Source organism: Drosophila albomicans, chromosome 2L, assembly GCF_009650485.2.
Source record: "Drosophila albomicans strain 15112-1751.03 chromosome 2L, ASM965048v2, whole genome shotgun sequence".
NCBI lineage: Eukaryota > Metazoa > Arthropoda > Insecta > Diptera > Drosophilidae > Drosophila > Drosophila albomicans.
The window spans coordinates 30449379-30469903 of NC_047628.2; the positions used below are offsets into that span (position 1 = coordinate 30449379).

The following is a 20525-nucleotide window of genomic DNA, read 5'->3' on the forward strand; positions in this document are numbered from 1 at the left end:
GTTTAACTTAATAGTCGCGAACTGCGACAGTCTGGCATCTGGCCATAGGACCAGAATGCCAAGTCGCCGCAGTCGCGAACTACATGTGGATTGGCAGGCAGTTACAAAAAATTAATTATAGTCTATATAATAAAAAAAAAACTGCCATTTTTGTTGTTGTGCATGCGCCGGGTGGCGCTCAGCTGGAGTTGACGCATGGATCCATCCTAGGCCAGGGGTGGATGCGTCAATGTAATGGTCCGAGTTGGTGCAGTGTTGGCATCGGGGGTGGACCTTATTGGCTGCTGATGGGGGTGCGGGGGCCACGGTGCAATCCTGCGCGCCTGCGTGCAGGAGTGGCAGCGCATAGTCTCCATCGGCGTTTCATTTCCAGTAGTGGGGTATTGGCTGCAAGCAGTGTGCATCGAATGGGTGCATATATGGGCTGCGGTGTTAAGGGACAGCAAGCAGTGGTCGACCATTCCACTGTTGCCCGCTAAGCTGTCCGTATTGTGATTTGTATGCATATTCGTATGCGACGGTGCTTGCTTGTATATGTGCTTCGTATTGGCGGCTACTACACATGCAGCTATTTGTGTAAGTAGCTATGTATGTGTGTGTGTGTATTGGCATGCGAACAGATGCAAAGCAGTGCATGCTCAATGTAAACAAATGAGCTTTTGCACATTAGAGAGCTTTTTTCTTCGTCACATGGCAAAACCATGCGAGTGTATTGGCAGTAGCTAGCATTTAGCCAGTGGCGCAATATATGTATATATATATATATTGCGCGACATCTGGCCTAGCATCGTTATCCGTGTGCGCGGCGTGTCGATCGATTCCAGTGCGCCGCAAAGTTAGCGCAACGGTGGAGTCGACGCTGCTGGATGTGTGTGCCGGCCGCGCTGGCTAGCGCGATACCAAGCCTAGCATTGTGTCCAGTTAGCAGTGCGTGTCGTATATTCCAGTATTCGGCGAAGCAATTGGCGCGTAGTCCAGGTACAGTGCGTGCAAGTACCGACTAGTTGGAATCACCCTGAGTGCATGTACTTGCAATGCAAGTACGTTGTGTTTGAGACTGCGTGTCTCCATGTAGTGGCTGGTGTTCCTTCTGGTGGTCGCCGCTCCGTGTCCGTGGTCGCGCCAGTGCCGCCGAGTGTCGGAACCGCAAACTGCCGGATGTGCATGCCGGCCGCATAGTTGGTGTGCGGCACAAGCCTAGCATGGATGCCAGGTCGGTCGTTGAGTTTTGCGTCGTCGTAACCATGTAGTGCGTCGTTCGGGTGTGTGTGCTGCTGCAGGCCGCGTCGGGATCATCTTGGTTATGCGTGCCGGCTGCGCCACGGAGCGTCCAATGCACGTGTGTGTTGGAGACCGCTGTCTCCAACAACCACATGCATCGGCCGCCCCATGGCGCCGCCCGCACGTGTTTAATTGGCAATGTTGGGTAATACTCAGAGATTACTCCACGTAGTGGCTGATGATTCCTTCTCGAGTGCCAAGGCGCAGGCAAGTGTCCGTTCGTCGTGAATCCATGGTGGGCGCAGTCGCCGTCGTACGCAAACGTCAGTGCCGCCTGGGTGTGTTATGCTGGTCACGCAGATAATTGCGCTTGAAGCTTATATGGCAGAGGACATGTTAGTGAGTGCGAATCACCAAATGTTCTCATTTGTGTGTACTCCATTCGAGTACCGAGTGTATGCCGTCCACGCGACAAGTGCGCTTCAAGCTTATTTGCAGAGGACAATTATGTATGTATGCAACTGAGAAGTTGCCACCCCAATACATATGTACTCATTTGTGTTTTGATATTTTGTAGTTGCTGGCTGCACGATGGATCAAGTGAGATGCAGCATTCCAAGTCCAGGTATTCGCTGCTGGGCGCGACACCACAGTCGGCCAGTCGCAGTCATCATTGAAGGAAACGGCACAGGCGATTTCCATGTATTGGCAGAATGACAACTCCCAGTGAACCGTGAGATTGCAATCCATGTGCGACGATCCAAGGCCCGAAGCTGCTGCTCGTCATGTCCAGTGCTATCCGATGTACCGATGTATAATGGCAACGCAACTGAATGCACATTTGGCGTAATGGCAGAGAATATGTTTTTTTGATTGGTAATGTCCCGCCAGTCAATAGCAACTGATGGTACTCTTTATTGTTCTATTACTCATATAGCAACTTTAACAATTTTTTGGCCTTAGGGATAATGTATACAAACATGTTGCTGCGGGGAATGGCTTAACTTATATTAATTTAATCTAGATAAATGATAACCGTTACATAGCTTAATGTATAGGGACATATGTTCCTAAGCGATTATAGTTTTCACAGTTTTAGAGTCTTGGGTATTGGCTGTATCTTAGTTTAGGTTTGAATACAATTGGTAACAGTTTTAGAGTATTGAGTATCTTTAGTTAAGGTTTAGGTATTATTGGATTTTAGTCTTAATTAAGTGGTGATCGTATTTAATATCTTTAGTTTAGCGTTAAGGGGGTTTATCTAAGGTAATTTAGGGATACAATATAACTTATATTTATTGTTTTATTTTTATGTTTAGTGCATGTTTTAATATGTTCTAAAATTTAATTTAAATGAACTGCAACTCTGCCGCTATCAAAAATTGGTAACGCTAAAAGAAAATAACGTTTGTCTGTGCGTTTAATTCGGTGGCAAGGATAGTAGGAAGCATGTTTTAATGAGTTTTAAATGAGATGAATTTAATTTGAAATTATTTAATTGGCTGATGGAATATATTACTTTGGTGGCTGGTTTGTGTGTTACTTAAATTTCTTTTATATATTTATGTTAATAGAATGTGTGGTAGCCTATTCCATTATAGTGGAGGTGGAAATAGGCTTCAGGTACATTGGTATTTTGCGCGTTGGAGTTATCGATACATGTCGGTAATTCACAATGTGAAGTGGTGTCAGTAAAATAGGGTCAAGTGTAGAAGTAAATTTTTATGTGGTGTTTTATTATTATTATTATTTTTTTGAATTTTTATTTTTTATTATTTGTTTTATTTTACGTGTTTTCAATTTAAATTTTATTTATTTTTTGAGTTTATTGGAGTGGCCTCTTTTCACTGCAGTGAAAGCTGACAAAAGCTAAAAGGCACGCTTTCAGTGCTGAGATGTAATTTATTGAAAGTTAGAGGTTGGCACATAGAGCATAAATAAGGTGAAGTGCAAATAGGAGAGATTCATTAGTATTATATTTATTTATAATTGTTTATTAATTTATTAGTTAAATTTTATTAGTTAGAAAAAGATTTATTTATTAGAATTTATTGGATGCTACTATTTTACTGCAATGGAAGTGGAAACAATCAGTGAAAATACGCTTGCAGCTCTGTGCTAGGTAGTTATCGATAAATTGTGGAGGTTGGTACATGAATATTAATGAATGTAAACAAAAGCACAGAGTAAGTAATTTGCAATACTCAACCTCGTATTATTGTTTGTATTAATTTATTAAGATTTTAATTAGTTTAATTAATGTAGTTTAGTTTTATTAATGTATTGTGACCTTTATATTTATTGATTGTGTTCTTTTGTTTGATTGGTAATGTCCCGCCAGTCAATAGCAACTGATGGTACTCTTTATTGTTCTATTACTCATATAGCAACTTTAACAATTTTTTGGCCTTAGGGATAATGTATACAAACATGTTGCTGCGGGGAATGGCTTAACTTATATTAATTTAATCTAGATAAATGATAACCGTTACATAGCTTAATGTATAGGGACATATGTTCCTAAGCGATTATAGTTTTCACAGTTTTAGAGTCTTGAGTATTGGCTGTATCTTAGTTTAGGTTTGAATACAATTGGTAACAGTTTTAGAGTATTGAGTATCTTTAGTTAAGGTTTAGGTATTATTGGATTTTAGTCTTAATTAAGTGGTGATCGTATTTAATATCTTTAGTTTAGCGTTAAGGGGGTTTATCTAAGGTAATTTAGGGATACAATATAACTTATATTTATTGTTTTATTTTTATGTTTAGTGCATGTTTTAATATGTTCTAAAATTTAATTTAAATGAACTGCAACTCTGCCGCTATCAAAAATTGGTAACGCTAAAAGAAAATAACGTTTGACTGTGCGTTTAATTCGGTGGCAAGGATAGTAGGAAGCATGTTTTAATGAGTTTTAAATGAGATGAATTTAATTTGAAATTATTTAATTGGCTGATGGAAAATATTACTTTGGTGGCTGGTTTGTGTGTTACTTAAATTTCTTTTATATATTTATGTTAATAGAATGTGTGGTAGCCTATTCCATTATAGTGGAAGTGGAAATAGGCTTCAGGTACATTGGTATTTTGCGCGTTGGAGTTATCGATACATGTCGGTAATTCACAATGTGAAGTGGTGTCAGTATAATAGGGTCAAATGTAGAAGTAAATTTTTATGTGGTGTTTTATTATTATTATTATTTTTTTGTATTTTTATTTTTTATTATTTGTTTTATTTTACGTGTTTTCAATTTAAATTTTATTTATTTTTTGAGTTAATTGGAGTGGCCTCTTTTCACTGCAGTGAAAGCTGACAAAAGCTAAAAGGCACGCTTTCAGTGCTGAGATGTAATTTATTGAAAGTTAGAGGTTGGCACATAGAGCATAAATAAGGTGAAGTGCAAATAGGAGAGATTCATTAGTATTATATTTATTTATAATTGTTTATTAATTTATTAGTTAAATTTTATTAGTTAGAAAAAGATTTATTTATTAGAATTTATTGGATGCTACTATTTTACTGCAATGGAAGTGGAAACAATCAGTGAAAATACGCTTGCAGCTCTGTGCTAGGTAGTTATCGATAAATTGTGGAGGTTGGTACATGAATATTAATGAATGTAAACAAAAGCACAGAGTAAGTAATTTGCAATACTCAACCTCGTATTATTGTTTGTATTAATTTATTAAGATTTTAATTAGTTTAATTAATGTAGTTTAGTTTTATTAATGTATTGTGACCTTTATATTTATTGATTGTGTTTTTTGTTTTGCAGATGGCGTGCCAGGACTGTGGATCAGGAGAGATGCAGGGTAAGTACGAGAGTATTATAGATGTAATACAAGCTAGTTAATAATTTATTTTCCGATTGCAGAAGATGTGATGTACAGGCGAGACAGCGGACGGACCGAACAGAGTACTGCTACAGACGCAGTGTGAGTAGATTTGTTTTGATTAAGATTTGACATGTTTAATTTTATTCAGCAGGTTCATTGCAAATGCTGTGAACTTTGAGGTTTAGGTTGTAGATGTAAATTGTATTTGTTTTTATATATATTATTAATTATATTTCTGTTCTTTATATTTATTGATTGTTCTTGCAATTTCAGATGGTGCAAGAACAGAATGGCATAATGGAGTGGCAGTTCGGAGACCAGGCCATGCAGCGAGCGCATGCACGTGGTATGATATTGTGAATTTTGAGATTTAATTTGTAGATGTAGTTATCTATATTGAGAAATGTTATGTTTATATTTGAATTTATTTACTTAAATATTTTGTTATATGTATTTATTGAATGTGTTCTTATGATTGCAGGTGGTGCGTTAGAAGGCTATCCAGGAGAGGAGAAGGGTAAGTACTATTAATGTTGTGTGGCAATCTAATTAATCTATTTTTTGTTTTGCAGGTTTTATGCTGCACAAAGAGACGGCGAGTGGACCCCTGAAACATACGCAAGGTAAGTAGTGGAATTTTGTTGAAGTTTAACATGTTTGTTTGCAGTGTCGCAGTGATTTAGAAATTTTATAAGTTGGAGTTTTGTTATTAATATTAATGTATTATGGTTTGTTTAATCATTGTGTTCTTTTATTTGCAGGTGGTGTGTTGGAGCGATGGGCCGGGGGAGGCATATGGTAAGTACGAGCGAATTGTAGTTATATGGCAATTTAGTTAATGTATTTATTTTTATTTTTTTTTTTTTTTTTTTTAATTCCAGGTAAGATTGTATGTAAGCAGACGGCAGAAGAATTGTACGAAAACATCACAATTAATTGAGAGCAGCAGCAAGCTGCTCAAATAAATTTGAAGGATGAAAAATAAGATGACAGTGTTATTATTTGGCTGATGGAAAATAATTTGGCTCTCAATGGGCCAATGGGCTAAGATATCTGGATGTGTTGTTTGAGACTCGGTGATAAGTGACTGTGTGCTGTTTATTTTGTTTAAAGGTGTAATTGTGTTTTATAGTTAAGTTTTAATTGTGTATTGGCGAGGTGTATTTTGTGTTGTGTTTGTAGAGTTAGTCTGTTGTCATGTAGTTTGTCAGTGGACTTTGTACCGGCAAACATTAGTGTATGTACAATTGTTTCATTTTTGTTTGATGTGTCATAAGTTGGTAGTGTTGTTGTGGTTAGTTTCAGTTTTTGTGTTAGTTGTGTGGTGTGAGTTAGTTGTTCTGGTGTAGTCTAATGCGGCCTCGTTACTATGACCATCATAATGTCTATATTGTGTAGTTAGATAATAGCTTTTAAATTCTTATGTTTTGTTTTCAACGCCTCAGGATTTTCAATATGATATATTTAATTTGTTGAAGGGGCAGAGTTGCAGTTGTGTTTATGAATATTAGTGACTAGTGAGTTTCTTTTGATTTGGGGTGGTTGTAGACTGGGCTGGCATATTTCTCGCGCATGAGTGACGTAAGGATGGAGTAGACAGTTTTTGATAAATTGTTTACCTTTTCTTCTAACACCTTCGAGATCTCCACCGATCTCTGAAGGGCCAGAAGAATTTCGCAGGGTGAGGCATTGCTGCTTTGCTGCTGTTGAGTCTGCTCGTCCTCTTGCTGACGTGGATGCTGGAACTGCTGATGTTGCCGATGTTGATGCTGCCGGAGTTCAGAAGGCTGCTTAGTATTATTGGCTGGTGTCATCACTTTACTAATTGTCTTCTTTTGCAGGTTGTGTTGGATTGGCTGCTGATGCTTGCTGATACGACCAGGTGCAGCTGACAGGGGCGCAGTCTCGTGTACCGGGCTGCGGAGAACTGCGCTGTACGTTGGTCTGTTGTTGGCTTCTGGGATCGAGGCAGTAGCTTGCATTGAGCTTGCAAGCTGTTCCCCTGTGGCTGGAGGCGGAGGCGTCTGGAGTCGGCGCGCTGGCTGTTGTTGCTGCTGCATGTGCTGGAGTTGGTTTCGGAGATTGTTCAATTTGGCCTGGTGCATCTGGCGGGAATGGAGTAATTTGCTTCTGGCTTCCTTGAACGATGGGCAGCCTTTGTAGCTGCTGATGTGACTGCCCTTGCAGTTGGCACACTTGGACGCCTCATCTCTGCTTTTTTGGCAAGTGGTCGTTGGATGGCATCCGGCACACTTCATACATACAAATGGACGACGGCAATAGTTTTTGGTGTGACCAAAAACTTGGCATCGGTGGCATTGGGCAGGATCCGTTGGCTTTGCCTGCCTCTCGACTTTTATAACCTGGGGACCCAGAAGCTGAAGCTGCAGGATCTTTAAGTGTGAGCCATCGCTTTTCGGCTCAATTTCCACTTCAAACAGGTTGTATGGCTTGTTTGTAAAGTTGTTTTTAATGGCCCTGATGAATCTGGATTTGTAGCCAATTTCAGCGAGCTTTGCCGTGATCCATTCAGTAGGAGTGGTGTGGTGCAGGTGCCTGATGACTACGCGCAGGCCCCTGTCTTTCCTCATTTGGTGGGAATACAAGTGTGTTCCAGCTTCATTTAAGGTTTTGAGAATGGCGTTGTAAGTACTTTGGCAGCTGCTGAGAATGCGGACACCGTTGGATGCACATTTGGTCACAAAGCTGCCAATGCCTGGCGTATTTTTTAATTTTTCCAATAGTGGAAGAATTGAATCAACATTTGGAATAAATAAAGGAGGTATTTCTCCAACATTACGATCAGATTCTCGTTTATTATTGTAGCTTTGTTGGTGTTCTTGTTGTTGAGTGGTTTGCTGGCTTTTGGTAAGTATTTGGGAATCTCTTCTTGCTTGCATTATAGATTTTGCTGCGTCGCTTTTAAATGCTGGAGTTTTAATGGATTCAAACATGCTTATGTGGTCGTCACTGGAGTCAAGTTCCATTCGCTTGCGCTTAGAAGGTGTCAAGACATCGTCATCAATACGAGTGGTGGCTGTAGTTGGCAGTTTAGGAGCCACTGGATCCACTTGTATGTTTTTAATTGTGTGTATCAAGCTGCGCTTTGTGTTGCTGGCTTTCGTCGGTGTGTGTGCTGGTGAAGGCGGGAGATTTGGCGTCGGTTTTTGTTGTTGTGGTTTAGTAATGGTTGCCTGATGGTTGTTTTTGTAGATAACTGGCTTAATGTTGCCAACGGAGGTGTCGACTGGAGACGCCATGTTGCTTGGTTTTTGTTGCTGGTTTTCTGTGTTATCTGTTTGATGTTTGTAGTTGTATGTTGCTGGGTTGTTGTTGCTAGCTGAAGGGCTGGCTACAGTAGCCATGATGGTTGAGTTTTGTTGCTGCTTTTTCTGTGTATCATTGTCTAGTTGTTGTTGCGTTTTAATATGTGTGCCAATGTTGCCGGCACTTGTCGTTGTGTTTGTAATGGGTGTCTTTGTACACTGAATTTTGTTTTTCGTTGCTTCTCTCCTTAGGATTGTCTGGTTAGGTGAGATTACTTCCAAGAAGTATTCGTCGTCAGAGCTTGTGATATCCATGTCTGGAGAGGAGTGAAGCTGTGGGCAGGTGGTGCCGTCGGAGTCGTATAAGCTCACTACACTCGCGGCGGATGACATTAAGTCAAGATTCACTGTGTTTTTTCACTCTAGAACGCACTGCCTTTTTTTTATATTTATTTTTCTTATTGGTGATACTAAGCATTACTTTATTTTAATTGGACTTTTTTTTTTTTTTTTTTTTTTTTTTTTGATTTTTTTTGATTGGTAATGTCCCGCCAGTCAATAGCAACTGATGGTACTCTTTATTGTTCTATTACTCATATAGCAACTTTAACAATTTTTTGGCCTTAGGGATAATGTATACAAACATGTTGCTGCGGGGAATGGCTTAACTTATATTAATTTAATCTAGATAAATGATAACCGTTACATAGCTTAATGTATAGGGACATATGTTCCTAAGCGATTATAGTTTTCACAGTTTTAGAGTCTTGGGTATTGGCTGTATCTTAGTTTAGGTTTGAATACAATTGGTAACAGTTTTAGAGTATTGAGTATCTTTAGTTAAGGTTTAGGTATTATTGGATTTTAGTCTTAATTAAGTGGTGATCGTATTTAATATCTTTAGTTTAGCGTTAAGGGGGTTTATCTAAGGTAATTTAGGGATACAATATAACTTATATTTATTGTTTTATTTTTATGTTTAGTGCATGTTTTAATATGTTCTAAAATTTAATTTAAATGAACTGCAACTCTGCCGCTATCAAAAATTGGTAACGCTAAAAGAAAATAACGTTTGTCTGTGCGTTTAATTCGGTGGCAAGGATAGTAGGAAGCATGTTTTAATGAGTTTTAAATGAGATGAATTTAATTTGAAATTATTTAATTGGCTGATGGAATATATTACTTTGGTGGCTGGTTTGTGTGTTACTTAAATTTCTTTTATATATTTATGTTAATAGAATGTGTGGTAGCCTATTCCATTATAGTGGAGGTGGAAATAGGCTTCAGGTACATTGGTATTTTGCGCGTTGGAGTTATCGATACATGTCGGTAATTCACAATGTGAAGTGGTGTCAGTAAAATAGGGTCAAGTGTAGAAGTAAATTTTTATGTGGTGTTTTATTATTATTATTATTTTTTTTGATTTTTATTTTTTATTATTTGTTTTATTTTACGTGTTTTCAATTTAAATTTTATTTATTTTTTGAGTTTATTGGAGTGGCCTCTTTTCACTGCAGTGAAAGCTGACAAAAGCTAAAAGGCACGCTTTCAGTGCTGAGATGTAATTTATTGAAAGTTAGAGGTTGGCACATAGAGCATAAATAAGGTGAAGTGCAAATAGGAGAGATTCATTAGTATTATATTTATTTATAATTGTTTATTAATTTATTAGTTAAATTTTATTAGTTAGAAAAAGATTTATTTATTAGAATTTATTGGATGCTACTATTTTACTGCAATGGAAGTGGAAACAATCAGTGAAAATACGCTTGCAGCTCTGTGCTAGGTAGTTATCGATAAATTGTGGAGGTTGGTACATGAATATTAATGAATGTAAACAAAAGCACAGAGTAAGTAATTTGCAATACTCAACCTCGTATTATTGTTTGTATTAATTTATTAAGATTTTAATTAGTTTAATTAATGTAGTTTAGTTTTATTAATGTATTGTGACCTTTATATTTATTGATTGTGTTCTTTTGTTTTGCAGATGGCGTGCCAGGACTGTGGATCAGGAGAGATGCAGGGTAAGTACGAGAGTATTATAGATGTAATACAAGCTAGTTAATAATTTATTTTCCGATTGCAGAAGATGTGATGTACAGGCGAGACAGCGGACGGACCGAACAGAGTACTGCTACAGACGCAGTGTGAGTAGATTTGTTTTGATTAAGATTTGACATGTTTAATTTTATTCAGCAGGTTCATTGCAAATGCTGTGAACTTTGAGGTTTAGGTTGTAGATGTAAATTGTATTTGTTTTTATATATATTATTAATTATATATCTGTACTTTATATTTATTGATTGTTCTTGCAATTTCAGATGGTGCAAGAACAGAATGGCATAATGGAGTGGCAGTTCGGAGACCAGGTCATGCAGCGAGCGCATGCACGTGGTATGATATTGTGAATTTTGAGATTTAATTTGTAGATGTAGTTATCTATATTGAGAAATGTTATGTTTATATTTGAATTTATTTACTTAAATATTTTGTTATATGTATTTATTGAATGTGTTCTTATGATTGCAGGTGGTGCGTTAGAAGGCTATCCAGGAGAGGAGAAGGGTAAGTACTAGTAATGTTGTGTGGCAATCTAATTAATCTATTTTTTGTTTTGCAGGTTTTATGCTGCACAAAGAGACGGCGAGCGGTCCCCTGAAACATACGCAAGGTAAGTAGTGGAATTTTGTTGAAGTTTAACATGTTTGTTTGCAGTGTCGCAGTGATTTAGAAATTTTATAAGTTGGAGTTTTGTTATTAATATTAATGTATTATGGTTTGTTTAATCATTGTGTTCTTTTATTTGCAGGTGGTGTGTTGGAGCGATGGGCCGGGGGAGGCATATGGTAAGTACGAGCGAATTGTAGTTATATGGCAATTTAGTTAATGTATTTATTTTTATTTTTTTTTTTTTTTTTTAATTCCAGGTAAGATTGTATGTAAGCAGACAGCAGAAGAATTGTACGAAAACATCACAATTAATTGAGAGCAGCAGCAAGCTGCTCAAATAAATTTGAAGGATGAAAAATAAGATGACAGTGTTATTATTTGGCTGATGGAAAATAATTTGGCTCTCAATGGGCCATGGGCTAAGATATCTGGATGTGTGTTATTTGAGACTTAGTGATATGTGACTGTGCTGTTTACTTTGTTTAAAGGTGTAATTGTGTTTTATAGTTAAGTTTTAATTGTGTATTGGCGAGGTGTATTTTGTGTTGTGTTTGTAGAGTTAGTCTGTTGTCAAGTAGTTTGTCAGTGGGCTTTGTAACGGCAGACATTAGTGTATGTACAATTGTTTCATTTTTGTTTGATGTGTCATAAGTTGGTAGTGTTGTTGTGGTTAGTTTCAGTATTTGTGTTAATTGTGTGGTGTGAATTAGTTGTTCAGATGTAGTCTAATGCGGCCACGTTACTATGACCATCATAATGTCTATATTGTGTAGTTAGATAATAGCTTTTAAATTCTTCTGTTTTGTTTTTAACGCCTCAGGATTTTCAATATGATAAATTTAATTTGTTGAAGGGGCAGAGTTGCAGTTATGTTTATGAATATTAGTGACTAGTGAGTTTCTTTTGATTTGGAGTGGTTGGTTATCGCGCATGAGTGACGTAAGGATGGAGTAGACAGTTTTTGATAAATTGTTTACCTTTTCTTCTAGGGCCTTCGAGATCTCCACCGATCTCTGAAGGGCCAGAAGAATTTCGCAGGGTGAGGCATTGCTGCTTTGCTGCTGTTGAGTCAGCTCGTCCGCCTGCTGATGTGGATGCTGGAACTGCTGATGTTGCCGATGTTGAAGCTGCCGGGGGTTCAGAAGGCTGCTTAGTATTATTGGCTGGTGTCATCACTTTACTAATTGTCTTCTTTTGCAGATTGTGTTGGATTGGCTGCTGTTGCTTGCTAATACGACCAGGTACAGCTGGCAGGGGCGCAGTCTCGTGTACGGGGCTGCGGAGAACTGCGCTGTACGTTGGTCTGTTGTTGGCTTCTGGAACCGAGGCAGTAGCATGCGTTGAGCTTGCAGGCTGCTCATCTGTGGCTGGAGGCGGAGGCGTCTGGAGTCGGCGCGCTGACTGTTGTTGCTGCTGCATGTGCTGGAGTTGGTTTTGGAGATTGTTCAATTTGGCCTGGTGTATATATGGCGGGATTGGAGTAATTTGCTTCTGGCTTCCTTGAACGATGGGCAGCCTTTGTAGCTGCTGATGTGACTGCCCTTGCAGTTGGCACACTTGGACGCCTCGTCTCTTCTTTTTTTGGCAAGTGGTCGTTGGATGGCATCCAGCACACTTCATACACACAAATGGACGACGGCAATAGTTTTTGGTGTGACCAAAAACTTGGCATCGGTGGCATTGGGCAGGATCCGTTGGCTTTGCCTGCCTCTCAACTTTTATAACCTGGAGACCCAGAAGCTGAAGCTGCAGGATCTTTAAGTGTGAGCCATCGGTTTTCGGCTCAATTTCCACTTCAAACAGGTTGTATGGCTTGTTTGTAAAGTTGTTTTTAATGGCCCTGATGAATCTGGATTTGTAGCCAATTTCAGCGAGCTTTGCCGTGATCCATTCAGTAGGTGTGGAGTGGTGCAGATGCCTGATGACTACGCGCAGGCCCCTGTCTTTCCTCATTTGGTGTGAATACAAATGTGTTCCAGCTTCATTTAAGGTTTTGAGAATGGCGTTGTAAGTACTTAGGCAGCTGCTGAGAATGCGGACACCGTTGGATGCACATTTGGTCACAAAGCTGCCAATGCCTGGCGTATTTTTTAATTTTTCCAATAGAGGAAGAATTGAATCAACATTTGGAATAAATAAAGGAGGTATTTCTCCAACATTAAGATCAGATTCTCGTTTATTATTGTAGCTTTGTTGGTGTTCTTGTTGTTGAATGATTTGCTGGCTTTTGGTAAGTATTTGGGAATCTCTTCTTGCTTGCATTATAGATTTTGCTGCGTCGCTTTTAAATGCTGGAGTTTTAATGGATTCGAACAGGCTTATGTTGTCGTCGCTGGAGTCAAGCTCTACACGTTTGCGCTTAGAAGGTGTCCAAAGATCCTGCATGTTTGGTGGTGGAGCAGTTTGCAATCCGGTGTAGTTTCTGTTGTCAGCAATCCAGTCGTCGATTAGTGGAGTGGCAGTAGACGGCAGTTTAGGAGCCACTGGGTTTGACACTTGTATGTTTGAAATTGTGTGTATCAAGCTGCGCTTTGAGCTGGCTTTCGTCGGTGTGTGTGCTGGTGAAGGCGGGAGATTAGGCGTCGGTTTTTGTTGTTGTGGTTTAGTAATGGTTGCCTGATGGTTGTTTTTGTAGATAACTGGCTTAATGTTGCCAACGGAGGTGTCGACTGGAGACGCCATGTTGCTTGGTTTTTGTTGCTGGTTTTCTGTGTTGTCTGTTTGATGTTTGTAGTTGTATGTTGCTAGGTTGTTGTTGCTAGCTGAAGGGCTGGCTTCAGAAGCCATGATGATTGAGTTTTGTTGCTGCTTTTTCCTGTGTATCATTGTCTAGTTGTTGTTGAGATTTAATATGTGTGCCAATGTTGCCGGCACTTGTCGTTGTGTTTGTAATGGGTGACTTTGTACACTGAATTTTGTTTTTCGTTGCTTCTCTCCTTAGGATTGTCTGGTTAGGTGAGATTACTTCCAAGAAGTATTCGTCGTCGGAGCTTGGAATATCCATGTCTGGAGAGGAGTGGATTTGTGGGCAGGTGGTGCCGTCGGAGTCGTACAAGCTCACTACACTCGCGGCGGATGACATTAAGTCAAGATTCACTGTGTTTTTCACTCTTGGACGCACTGCCTTTTTTTTATATTTATTTTTCTTATTGGTGATACTAAGCATATCTTTCTTTTAGTTGGACTTTTTTTTTTGATTGGTAATGTCCCGCCAGTCAATAGCAACTGATGGTACTCTTTATTGTTCTATTACTCATATAGCAACTTTAACAATTTTTTGGCCTTAGGGATAATGTATACAAACATGTTGCTGCGGGGAATGGCTTAACTTATATTAATTTAATCTAGATAAATGATAACCGTTACATAGCTTAATGTATAGGGACATATGTTCCTAAGCGATTATAGTTTTCACAGTTTTAGAGTCTTGAGTATTGGCTGTATCTTAGTTTAGGTTTGAATACAATTGGTAACAGTTTTAGAGTATTGAGTATCTTTAGTTAAGGTTTAGGTATTATTGGATTTTAGTCTTAATTAAGTGGTGATCGTATTTAATATCTTTAGTTTAGCGTTAAGGGGGTTTATCTAAGGTAATTTAGGGATACAATATAACTTATATTTATTGTTTTATTTTTATGTTTAGTGCATGTTTTAATATGTTCTAAAATTTAATTTAAATGAACTGCAACTCTGCCGCTATCAAAAATTGGTAACGCTAAAAGAAAATAACGTTTGACTGTGCGTTTAATTCGGTGGCAAGGATAGTAGGAAGCATGTTTTAATGAGTTTTAAATGAGATGAATTTAATTTGAAATTATTTAATTGGCTGATGGAAAATATTACTTTGGTGGCTGGTTTGTGTGTGTTACTTAAATTTCTTTTATATATTTATGTTAATAGAATGTGTGGTAGCCTATTCCATTATAGTGGAAGTGGAAATAGGCTTCAGGTACATTGGTATTTTGCGCGTTGGAGTTATCGATACATGTCGGTAATTCACAATGTGAAGTGGTGTCAGTATAATAGGGTCAAATGTAGAAGTAAATTTTTATGTGGTGTTTTATTATTATTATTATTTTTTTGTATTTTTATTTTTTATTTATTTGTTTTATATTTTACGTGTTTTCAATTTAAATTTTATTTATTTTTTGAGTTAATTGGAGTGGCCTCTTTTCACTGCAGTGAAAGCTGACAAAAGCTAAAAGGCACGCTTTCAGTGCTGAGATGTAATTTATTGAAAGTTAGAGGTTGGCACATAGAGCATAAATAAGGTGAAGTGCAAATAGGAGAGATTCATTAGTATTATATTTATTTATAATTGTTTATTAATTTATTAGTTAAATTTTATTAGTTAGAAAAAGATTTATTTATTAGAATTTATTGGATGCTACTATTTTACTGCAATGGAAGTGGAAACAATCAGTGAAAATACGCTTGCAGCTCTGTGCTAGGTAGTTATCGATAAATTGTGGAGGTTGGTACATGAATATTAATGAATGTAAACAAAAGCACAGAGTAAGTAATTTGCAATACTCAACCTCGTATTATTGTTTTGTATTAATTTATTAAGATTTTAATTAGTTTAATTAATGTAGTTTAGTTTTATTAATGTATTGTGACCTTTATATTTATTGATTGTGTTCTTTTGTTTTGCAGATGGCGTGCCAGGACTGTGGATCAGGAGAGATGCAGGGTAAGTACGAGAGTATTATAGATGTAATACAAGCTAGTTAATAATTTATTTTCCGATTGCAGAAGATGTGATGTACAGGCGAGACAGCGGACGGACCGAACAGAGTACTGCTACAGACGCAGTGTGAGTAGATTTGTTTTGATTAAGATTTGACATGTTAATTTTATTCAGCAGGTTCATTGCAAATGCTGTGAACTTTGAGGTTTAGGTTGTAGATGTAAATTGTATTTGTTTTTATATATATTATTAATTATATTTCTGTTCTTTATATTTATTGATTGTTTCTTGCAATTTCAGATGGTGCAAGAACAGAATGGCATAATGGAGTGGCAGTTCGGAGACCAGGCCATGCAGCGAGCGCATGCACGTGGTATGATATTGTGAATTTTGAGATTTAATTTGTAGATGTAGTTATCTATATTGAGAAATGTTATGTTTATATTTGAATTTATTTACTTAAATATTTTGTTATATGTATTTATTGAATGTGTTCTTATGATTGCAGGTGGTGCGTTAGAAGGCTATCCAGGAGAGGAGAAGGGTAAGTACTATTAATGTTGTGTGGCAATCTAATTAATCTATTTTTTGTTTTGCAGGTTTTATGCTGCACAAAGAGACGGCGAGTGGACCCCTGAAACATACGCAAGGTAAGTAGTGGAATTTTGTTGAAGTTTTAACATGTTTGTTTGCAGTGTCGCAGTGATTTAGAAATTTTATAAGTTGGAGTTTTGTTATTAATATTAATGTATTATATGGTTTGTTTAATCATTGTGTTCTTTTATTTGCAGGTGGTGTGTTGGAGCGATGGGCCGGGGGAGGCATATGGTAAGTACGAGCGAATTGTAGTTATATGGCAATTTAGTTAATGTATTTATTTTTATTTTTTTTTTTTTTTTTTTAATTCCAGGTAAGATTGTATGTAAGCAGACGGCAGAAGAATTGTACGAAAACATCACAATTAATTGAGAGCAGCAGCAAGCTGCTCAAATAAATTTGAAGGATGAAAAATAAGATGACAGTGTTATTATTTTGGCTGATGGAAAATAATTTGGCTCTCAATGGGCCAATGGGCTAAGATATCTGGATGTGTTGTTTGAGACTCGGTGATAAGTGACTGTGTGCTGTTTATTTTGTTTAAAGGTGTAATTGTGTTTTATAGTTAAGTTTTAATTGTGTGTTGGCGAGGTGTATTTTGTGTTGTGTTTGTAGAGTTAGTCTGTTGTCATGTAGTTTGTCAGTGGACTTTGTACCGGCAAACATTAGTGTATGTACAATTGTTTCATTTTTGTTTGATGTGTCATAAGTTGGTAGTGTTGTTGTGGTTAGTTTCAGTTTTTGTGTTAGTTGTGTGGTGTGAGTTAGTCGTTCTGGTGTAGTCTAATGCGGCCTCGTTACTATGACCATCATAATGTCTATATTGTGTAGTTAGATAATAGCTTTTAAATTCTTATGTTTTGTTTTCAACGCCTCAGGATTTTCAATATGATATATTTAATTTGTTGAAGGGGCAGAGTTGCAGTTGTGTTTATGAATATTAGTGACTAGTGAGTTTCTTTTGATTTGGGGTGGTTGTAGACTGGGCTGGCATATTTCTCGCGCATGAGTGACGTAAGGATGGAGTAGACAGTTTTTTGATAAATTGTTTACCTTTTCTTCTAACACCCTTCGAGATCTCCACCGATCTCTGAAGGGCCAGAAGAATTTCGCAGGGTGAGGCATTGCTGCTTTGCTGCTGTTGAGTCTGCTCGTCCTCTTGCTGACGTGGATGCTGGAACTGCTGATGTTGCCGATGTTGATGCTGCCGGAGTTCAGAAGGCTGCTTAGTATTATTGGCTGGTGTCATCACTTTACTAATTGTCTTCTTTTGCAGGTTGTGTTGGATTGGCTGCTGATGCTTGCTGATACGACCAGGTGCAGCTGACAGGGGCGCAGTCTCGTGTACCGGGCTGCGGAGAACTGCGCTGTACGTTGGTCTGTTGTTGGCTTCTGGGATCGAGGCAGTAGCTTTGCATTGAGCTTGCAAGCTGTTCCCCTGTGGCTGGAGGCGGAGGCGTCTGGAGTCGGCGCGCTGGCTGTTGTTGCTGCTGCATGTGCTGGAGTTGGTTTCGGAGATTGTTCAATTTGGCCTGGTGCATCTGGCGGGAATGGAGTAATTTGCTTCTGGCTTCCTTGAACGATGGGCAGCCTTTGTAGCTGCTGATGTGACTGCCCTTGCAGTTGGCACACTTGGACGCCTCATCTCTGCTTTTTTGGCAAGTGGTCGTTGGATGGCATCCGGCACACTTCATACATACAAATGGACGACGGCAATAGTTTTTTGGTGTGACCAAAAACTTGGCATCGGTGGCATTGGGCAGGATCCGTTGGCTTTGCCTGCCTCTCGACTTTTATAACCTGGGGACCCAGAAGCTGAAGCTGCAGGATCTTTAAGTGTGAGCCATCGCTTTTCGGCTCAATTTCCACTTCAAACAGGTTGTATGGCTTGTTTGTAAAGTTGTTTTTAATGGCCCTGATGAATCTGGATTTGTAGCCAATTTCAGCGAGCTTTTGCCGTGATCCATTCAGTAGGAGTGTGGTGTGGTGCAGGTGCCTGATGACTACGCGCAGGCCCCTGTCTTTCCTCATTTGGTGGGAATACAAGTGTGTTCCAGCTTCATTTAAGGTTTGAGAATGGCGTTGTAAGTACTTTGGCAGCTGCTGAGAATGCGGACACCGTTGGATGCACATTTGGTCACAAAGCTGCCAATGCCTGGCGTATTTTTTAAATTTTTCCAATAGTGGAAGAATTGAATCAACATTTGGAATAAATAAAGGAGGTATTTCTCCCAACATTACGATCAGATTCTCGTTTATTATTGTAGCTTTGTTGGTATTTCTTGTTGTTGAGTGGTTTGCTGGCTTTTGGTAAGTATTTGGGAATCTCTTCTTGCTTGCATTATAGATTTTGCTGCGTCGCTTTTAAATGCTGGAGTTTTAATGGATTCAAACATGCTTATGTGGTCGTCACTGGAGTCAAGTTCCATTCGCTTGCGCTTAGAAGGTGTCAAGACATCGTCATCAATACGAGTGGTGGCTGTAGTTGGCAGTTTAGGAGCCACTGGATCCACTTGTATGTTTTTAATTGTGTGTATCAAGCTGCGCTTTGTGTTGCTGGCTTTCGTCGTGTGTGTGCTGGTGAAGGCGGGAGATTTGGCGTCGGTTTTTGTTGTTGTGGTTTAGTAATGGTTGCCTGATGGTTGTTTTTGTAGATAACTGGCTTAATGTTGCCAACGGAGGTGTCGACTGGAGACGCCATGTTGCTTGGTTTTTGTTGCTGGTTTTCTGTGTTATCTGCTTGATGTTTGTAGTTGTATGTTGCTGGGTTGTTGTTGCTAGCTGAAGGGCTGGCTACAGTAGCCATGATGGTTGAGTTTTGTTGCTGCTTTTTCTGTGTATCATTGTCTAGTTGTTGTTGCGTTTTAAATATGTGTGCCAATGTTGCCGGGCACTTGTCGTTATGTTTGTAATGGGTGTCTTTGTACACTGAATTTTGTTTTTCGTTGCTTTCTCTCCTTAGGATTGTCTGGTTAGGTGAGATTACTTCCAAGAAGTATTTCGTCGTCAGAGCTTGTGATATCCATGTCTGGAGAGGAGTGAAGCTGTGGGCAGGTGGTGCCGTCGGAGTCGTATAAGCTCACTACACTCGCGGCGGATGACATTAAGTCAAGATTCACTGTGTTTTTTCACTCTAGAACGCACTGCCTTTTTTTTTATATTTATTTTTCTTATTGGTGATACTAAGCATTACTTTATTTTAATTGGACTTTTTTTTTTTTTTTTTTTTTTTTTGATTTTTTTTTTTGATTGGTAATGTCCCCGCCAGTCAATAGCACTGATGGTACTCTTTATTGTTCTATACTCATATAGCAATTTAACAATTTTTTGGCCTTAGGGATAATGTATACAAACATGTTGCTGTCGGGGAATGGCTTAACTTATATTATTTAATCTAGATAAATGATAACCGTTACATAGCTTAATGTATAGGACATATCATTTCCTAAGCGATTATAGTTTTCACAGTTTTAGAGTCTTGGGTATTGGCTGTATCTTAGTTTAGGTTTGAATACAATTGGTAACAGTTTTAGAGTATTGAGTATCTTTAGTTAAGGTTTAGGTATTATTGGATTTTAGTCTTAATTAAGTGGTGATCGTATTTAATATCTTTAGTTTAGCGTTAAGGGGGTTTATCTAGGTAATTTAGGGATACAATATAACTTATATTTATTGTTTTTATTTTTATGTTTAGTGCATGTTTTAATATGTTCTAAAATTTAATTTAATGAACTGCAACTCTGCCGCTATCAAAAATTGGTAACGCTAAAGAAAATAACGTTTGTCTGTGCGTTTAATTCGGGTGGCAAGGATAGTAGGAAGCATGTTTTAATGAGTTTTAAATGAGATGAATTTAATTTGAAATTATTTAATTGGCTGATGGGAATATATTACTTTGGTGGCTGGTTTGTGTGTTACTTAAATTTCTTTATATATTTATGTTAATAGAATGTGTGGTAGCCTATTCCATTATAGTGGAGGTGGAAATAGGCTCAGGTACATTGGTATTTGCGCGCGTTGGAGTTGATCGATACATGTCGGGTAATTCACAATTGTGAAGTGGTGTCAGTAAAATAGGGTCAAGTGTAGAAGTAAATTTTTATGTGTTGTTTTATATATTATTATTATTTTTTTGAATTTTTATTTTTTATTTTTGTTTTATTTTACGTGTTTTCAATTTAAATTTTATTTATTTTTGAGTTTATTGGAGTGCCTTCTTTTCCTGCAGTGAAGCTGACAAAA

General features: G+C 38.1%; 1 protein-coding gene across 16 annotated transcripts; it reads left to right on the forward strand.

Annotated features, from left to right (window-relative positions):
- The first annotated feature begins 1590 nt into the window (after window positions 1-1590).
- LOC117565117 (uncharacterized) lies at window positions 1591-16700 on the forward strand. Of its 16 annotated transcripts, none has more exons than XM_052003424.1 (9): window positions 1591-1730; window positions 1799-2097; window positions 10314-10350; window positions 10413-10473; window positions 10648-10720; window positions 10856-10891; window positions 16286-16336; window positions 16478-16514; window positions 16597-16700. In XM_052003424.1, exons 2-9 carry the CDS (start codon window positions 2055-2057, stop codon window positions 16598-16600), a joined length of 342 nt encoding a protein of 113 aa, XP_051859384.1. In that variant the 5' UTR covers window positions 1591-1730; window positions 1799-2054; the 3' UTR covers window positions 16601-16700. The 16 variants fall into 16 exon arrangements, with proteins under 16 accessions (XP_051859384.1, XP_051859382.1, XP_051859386.1 ...); XM_052003422.1 differs by lacking the exon at window positions 10856-10891 and adding an exon at window positions 16195-16230; XM_052003426.1 differs by lacking the exons at window positions 10648-10720; window positions 10856-10891 and adding exons at window positions 15987-16059; window positions 16195-16230.
- Window positions 16701-20525: the final 3825 nt, after the last annotated feature.

What these genes read in the sequence shown, in the direction of transcription:
- LOC117565117 (XM_052003424.1), top strand. Translation starts at nt 2,055, where the DNA reads ATGCACATTTGGCGTAATGGCAGAGAATATGTTTTTTTGATTG. An exon ending in CTATCCAGGAGAGGAGAAGG is followed by an intron (nt 10,892 to 16,285) that starts GTAAGTACTAGT and finishes TTTGTTTTGCAG; the next exon opens with GTTTTATGCTGCACAAAGAG. An exon ending in ACCCCTGAAACATACGCAAG is followed by an intron (nt 16,337 to 16,477) that starts GTAAGTAGTGGA and finishes TTTTATTTGCAG; the next exon opens with GTGGTGTGTTGGAGCGATGG.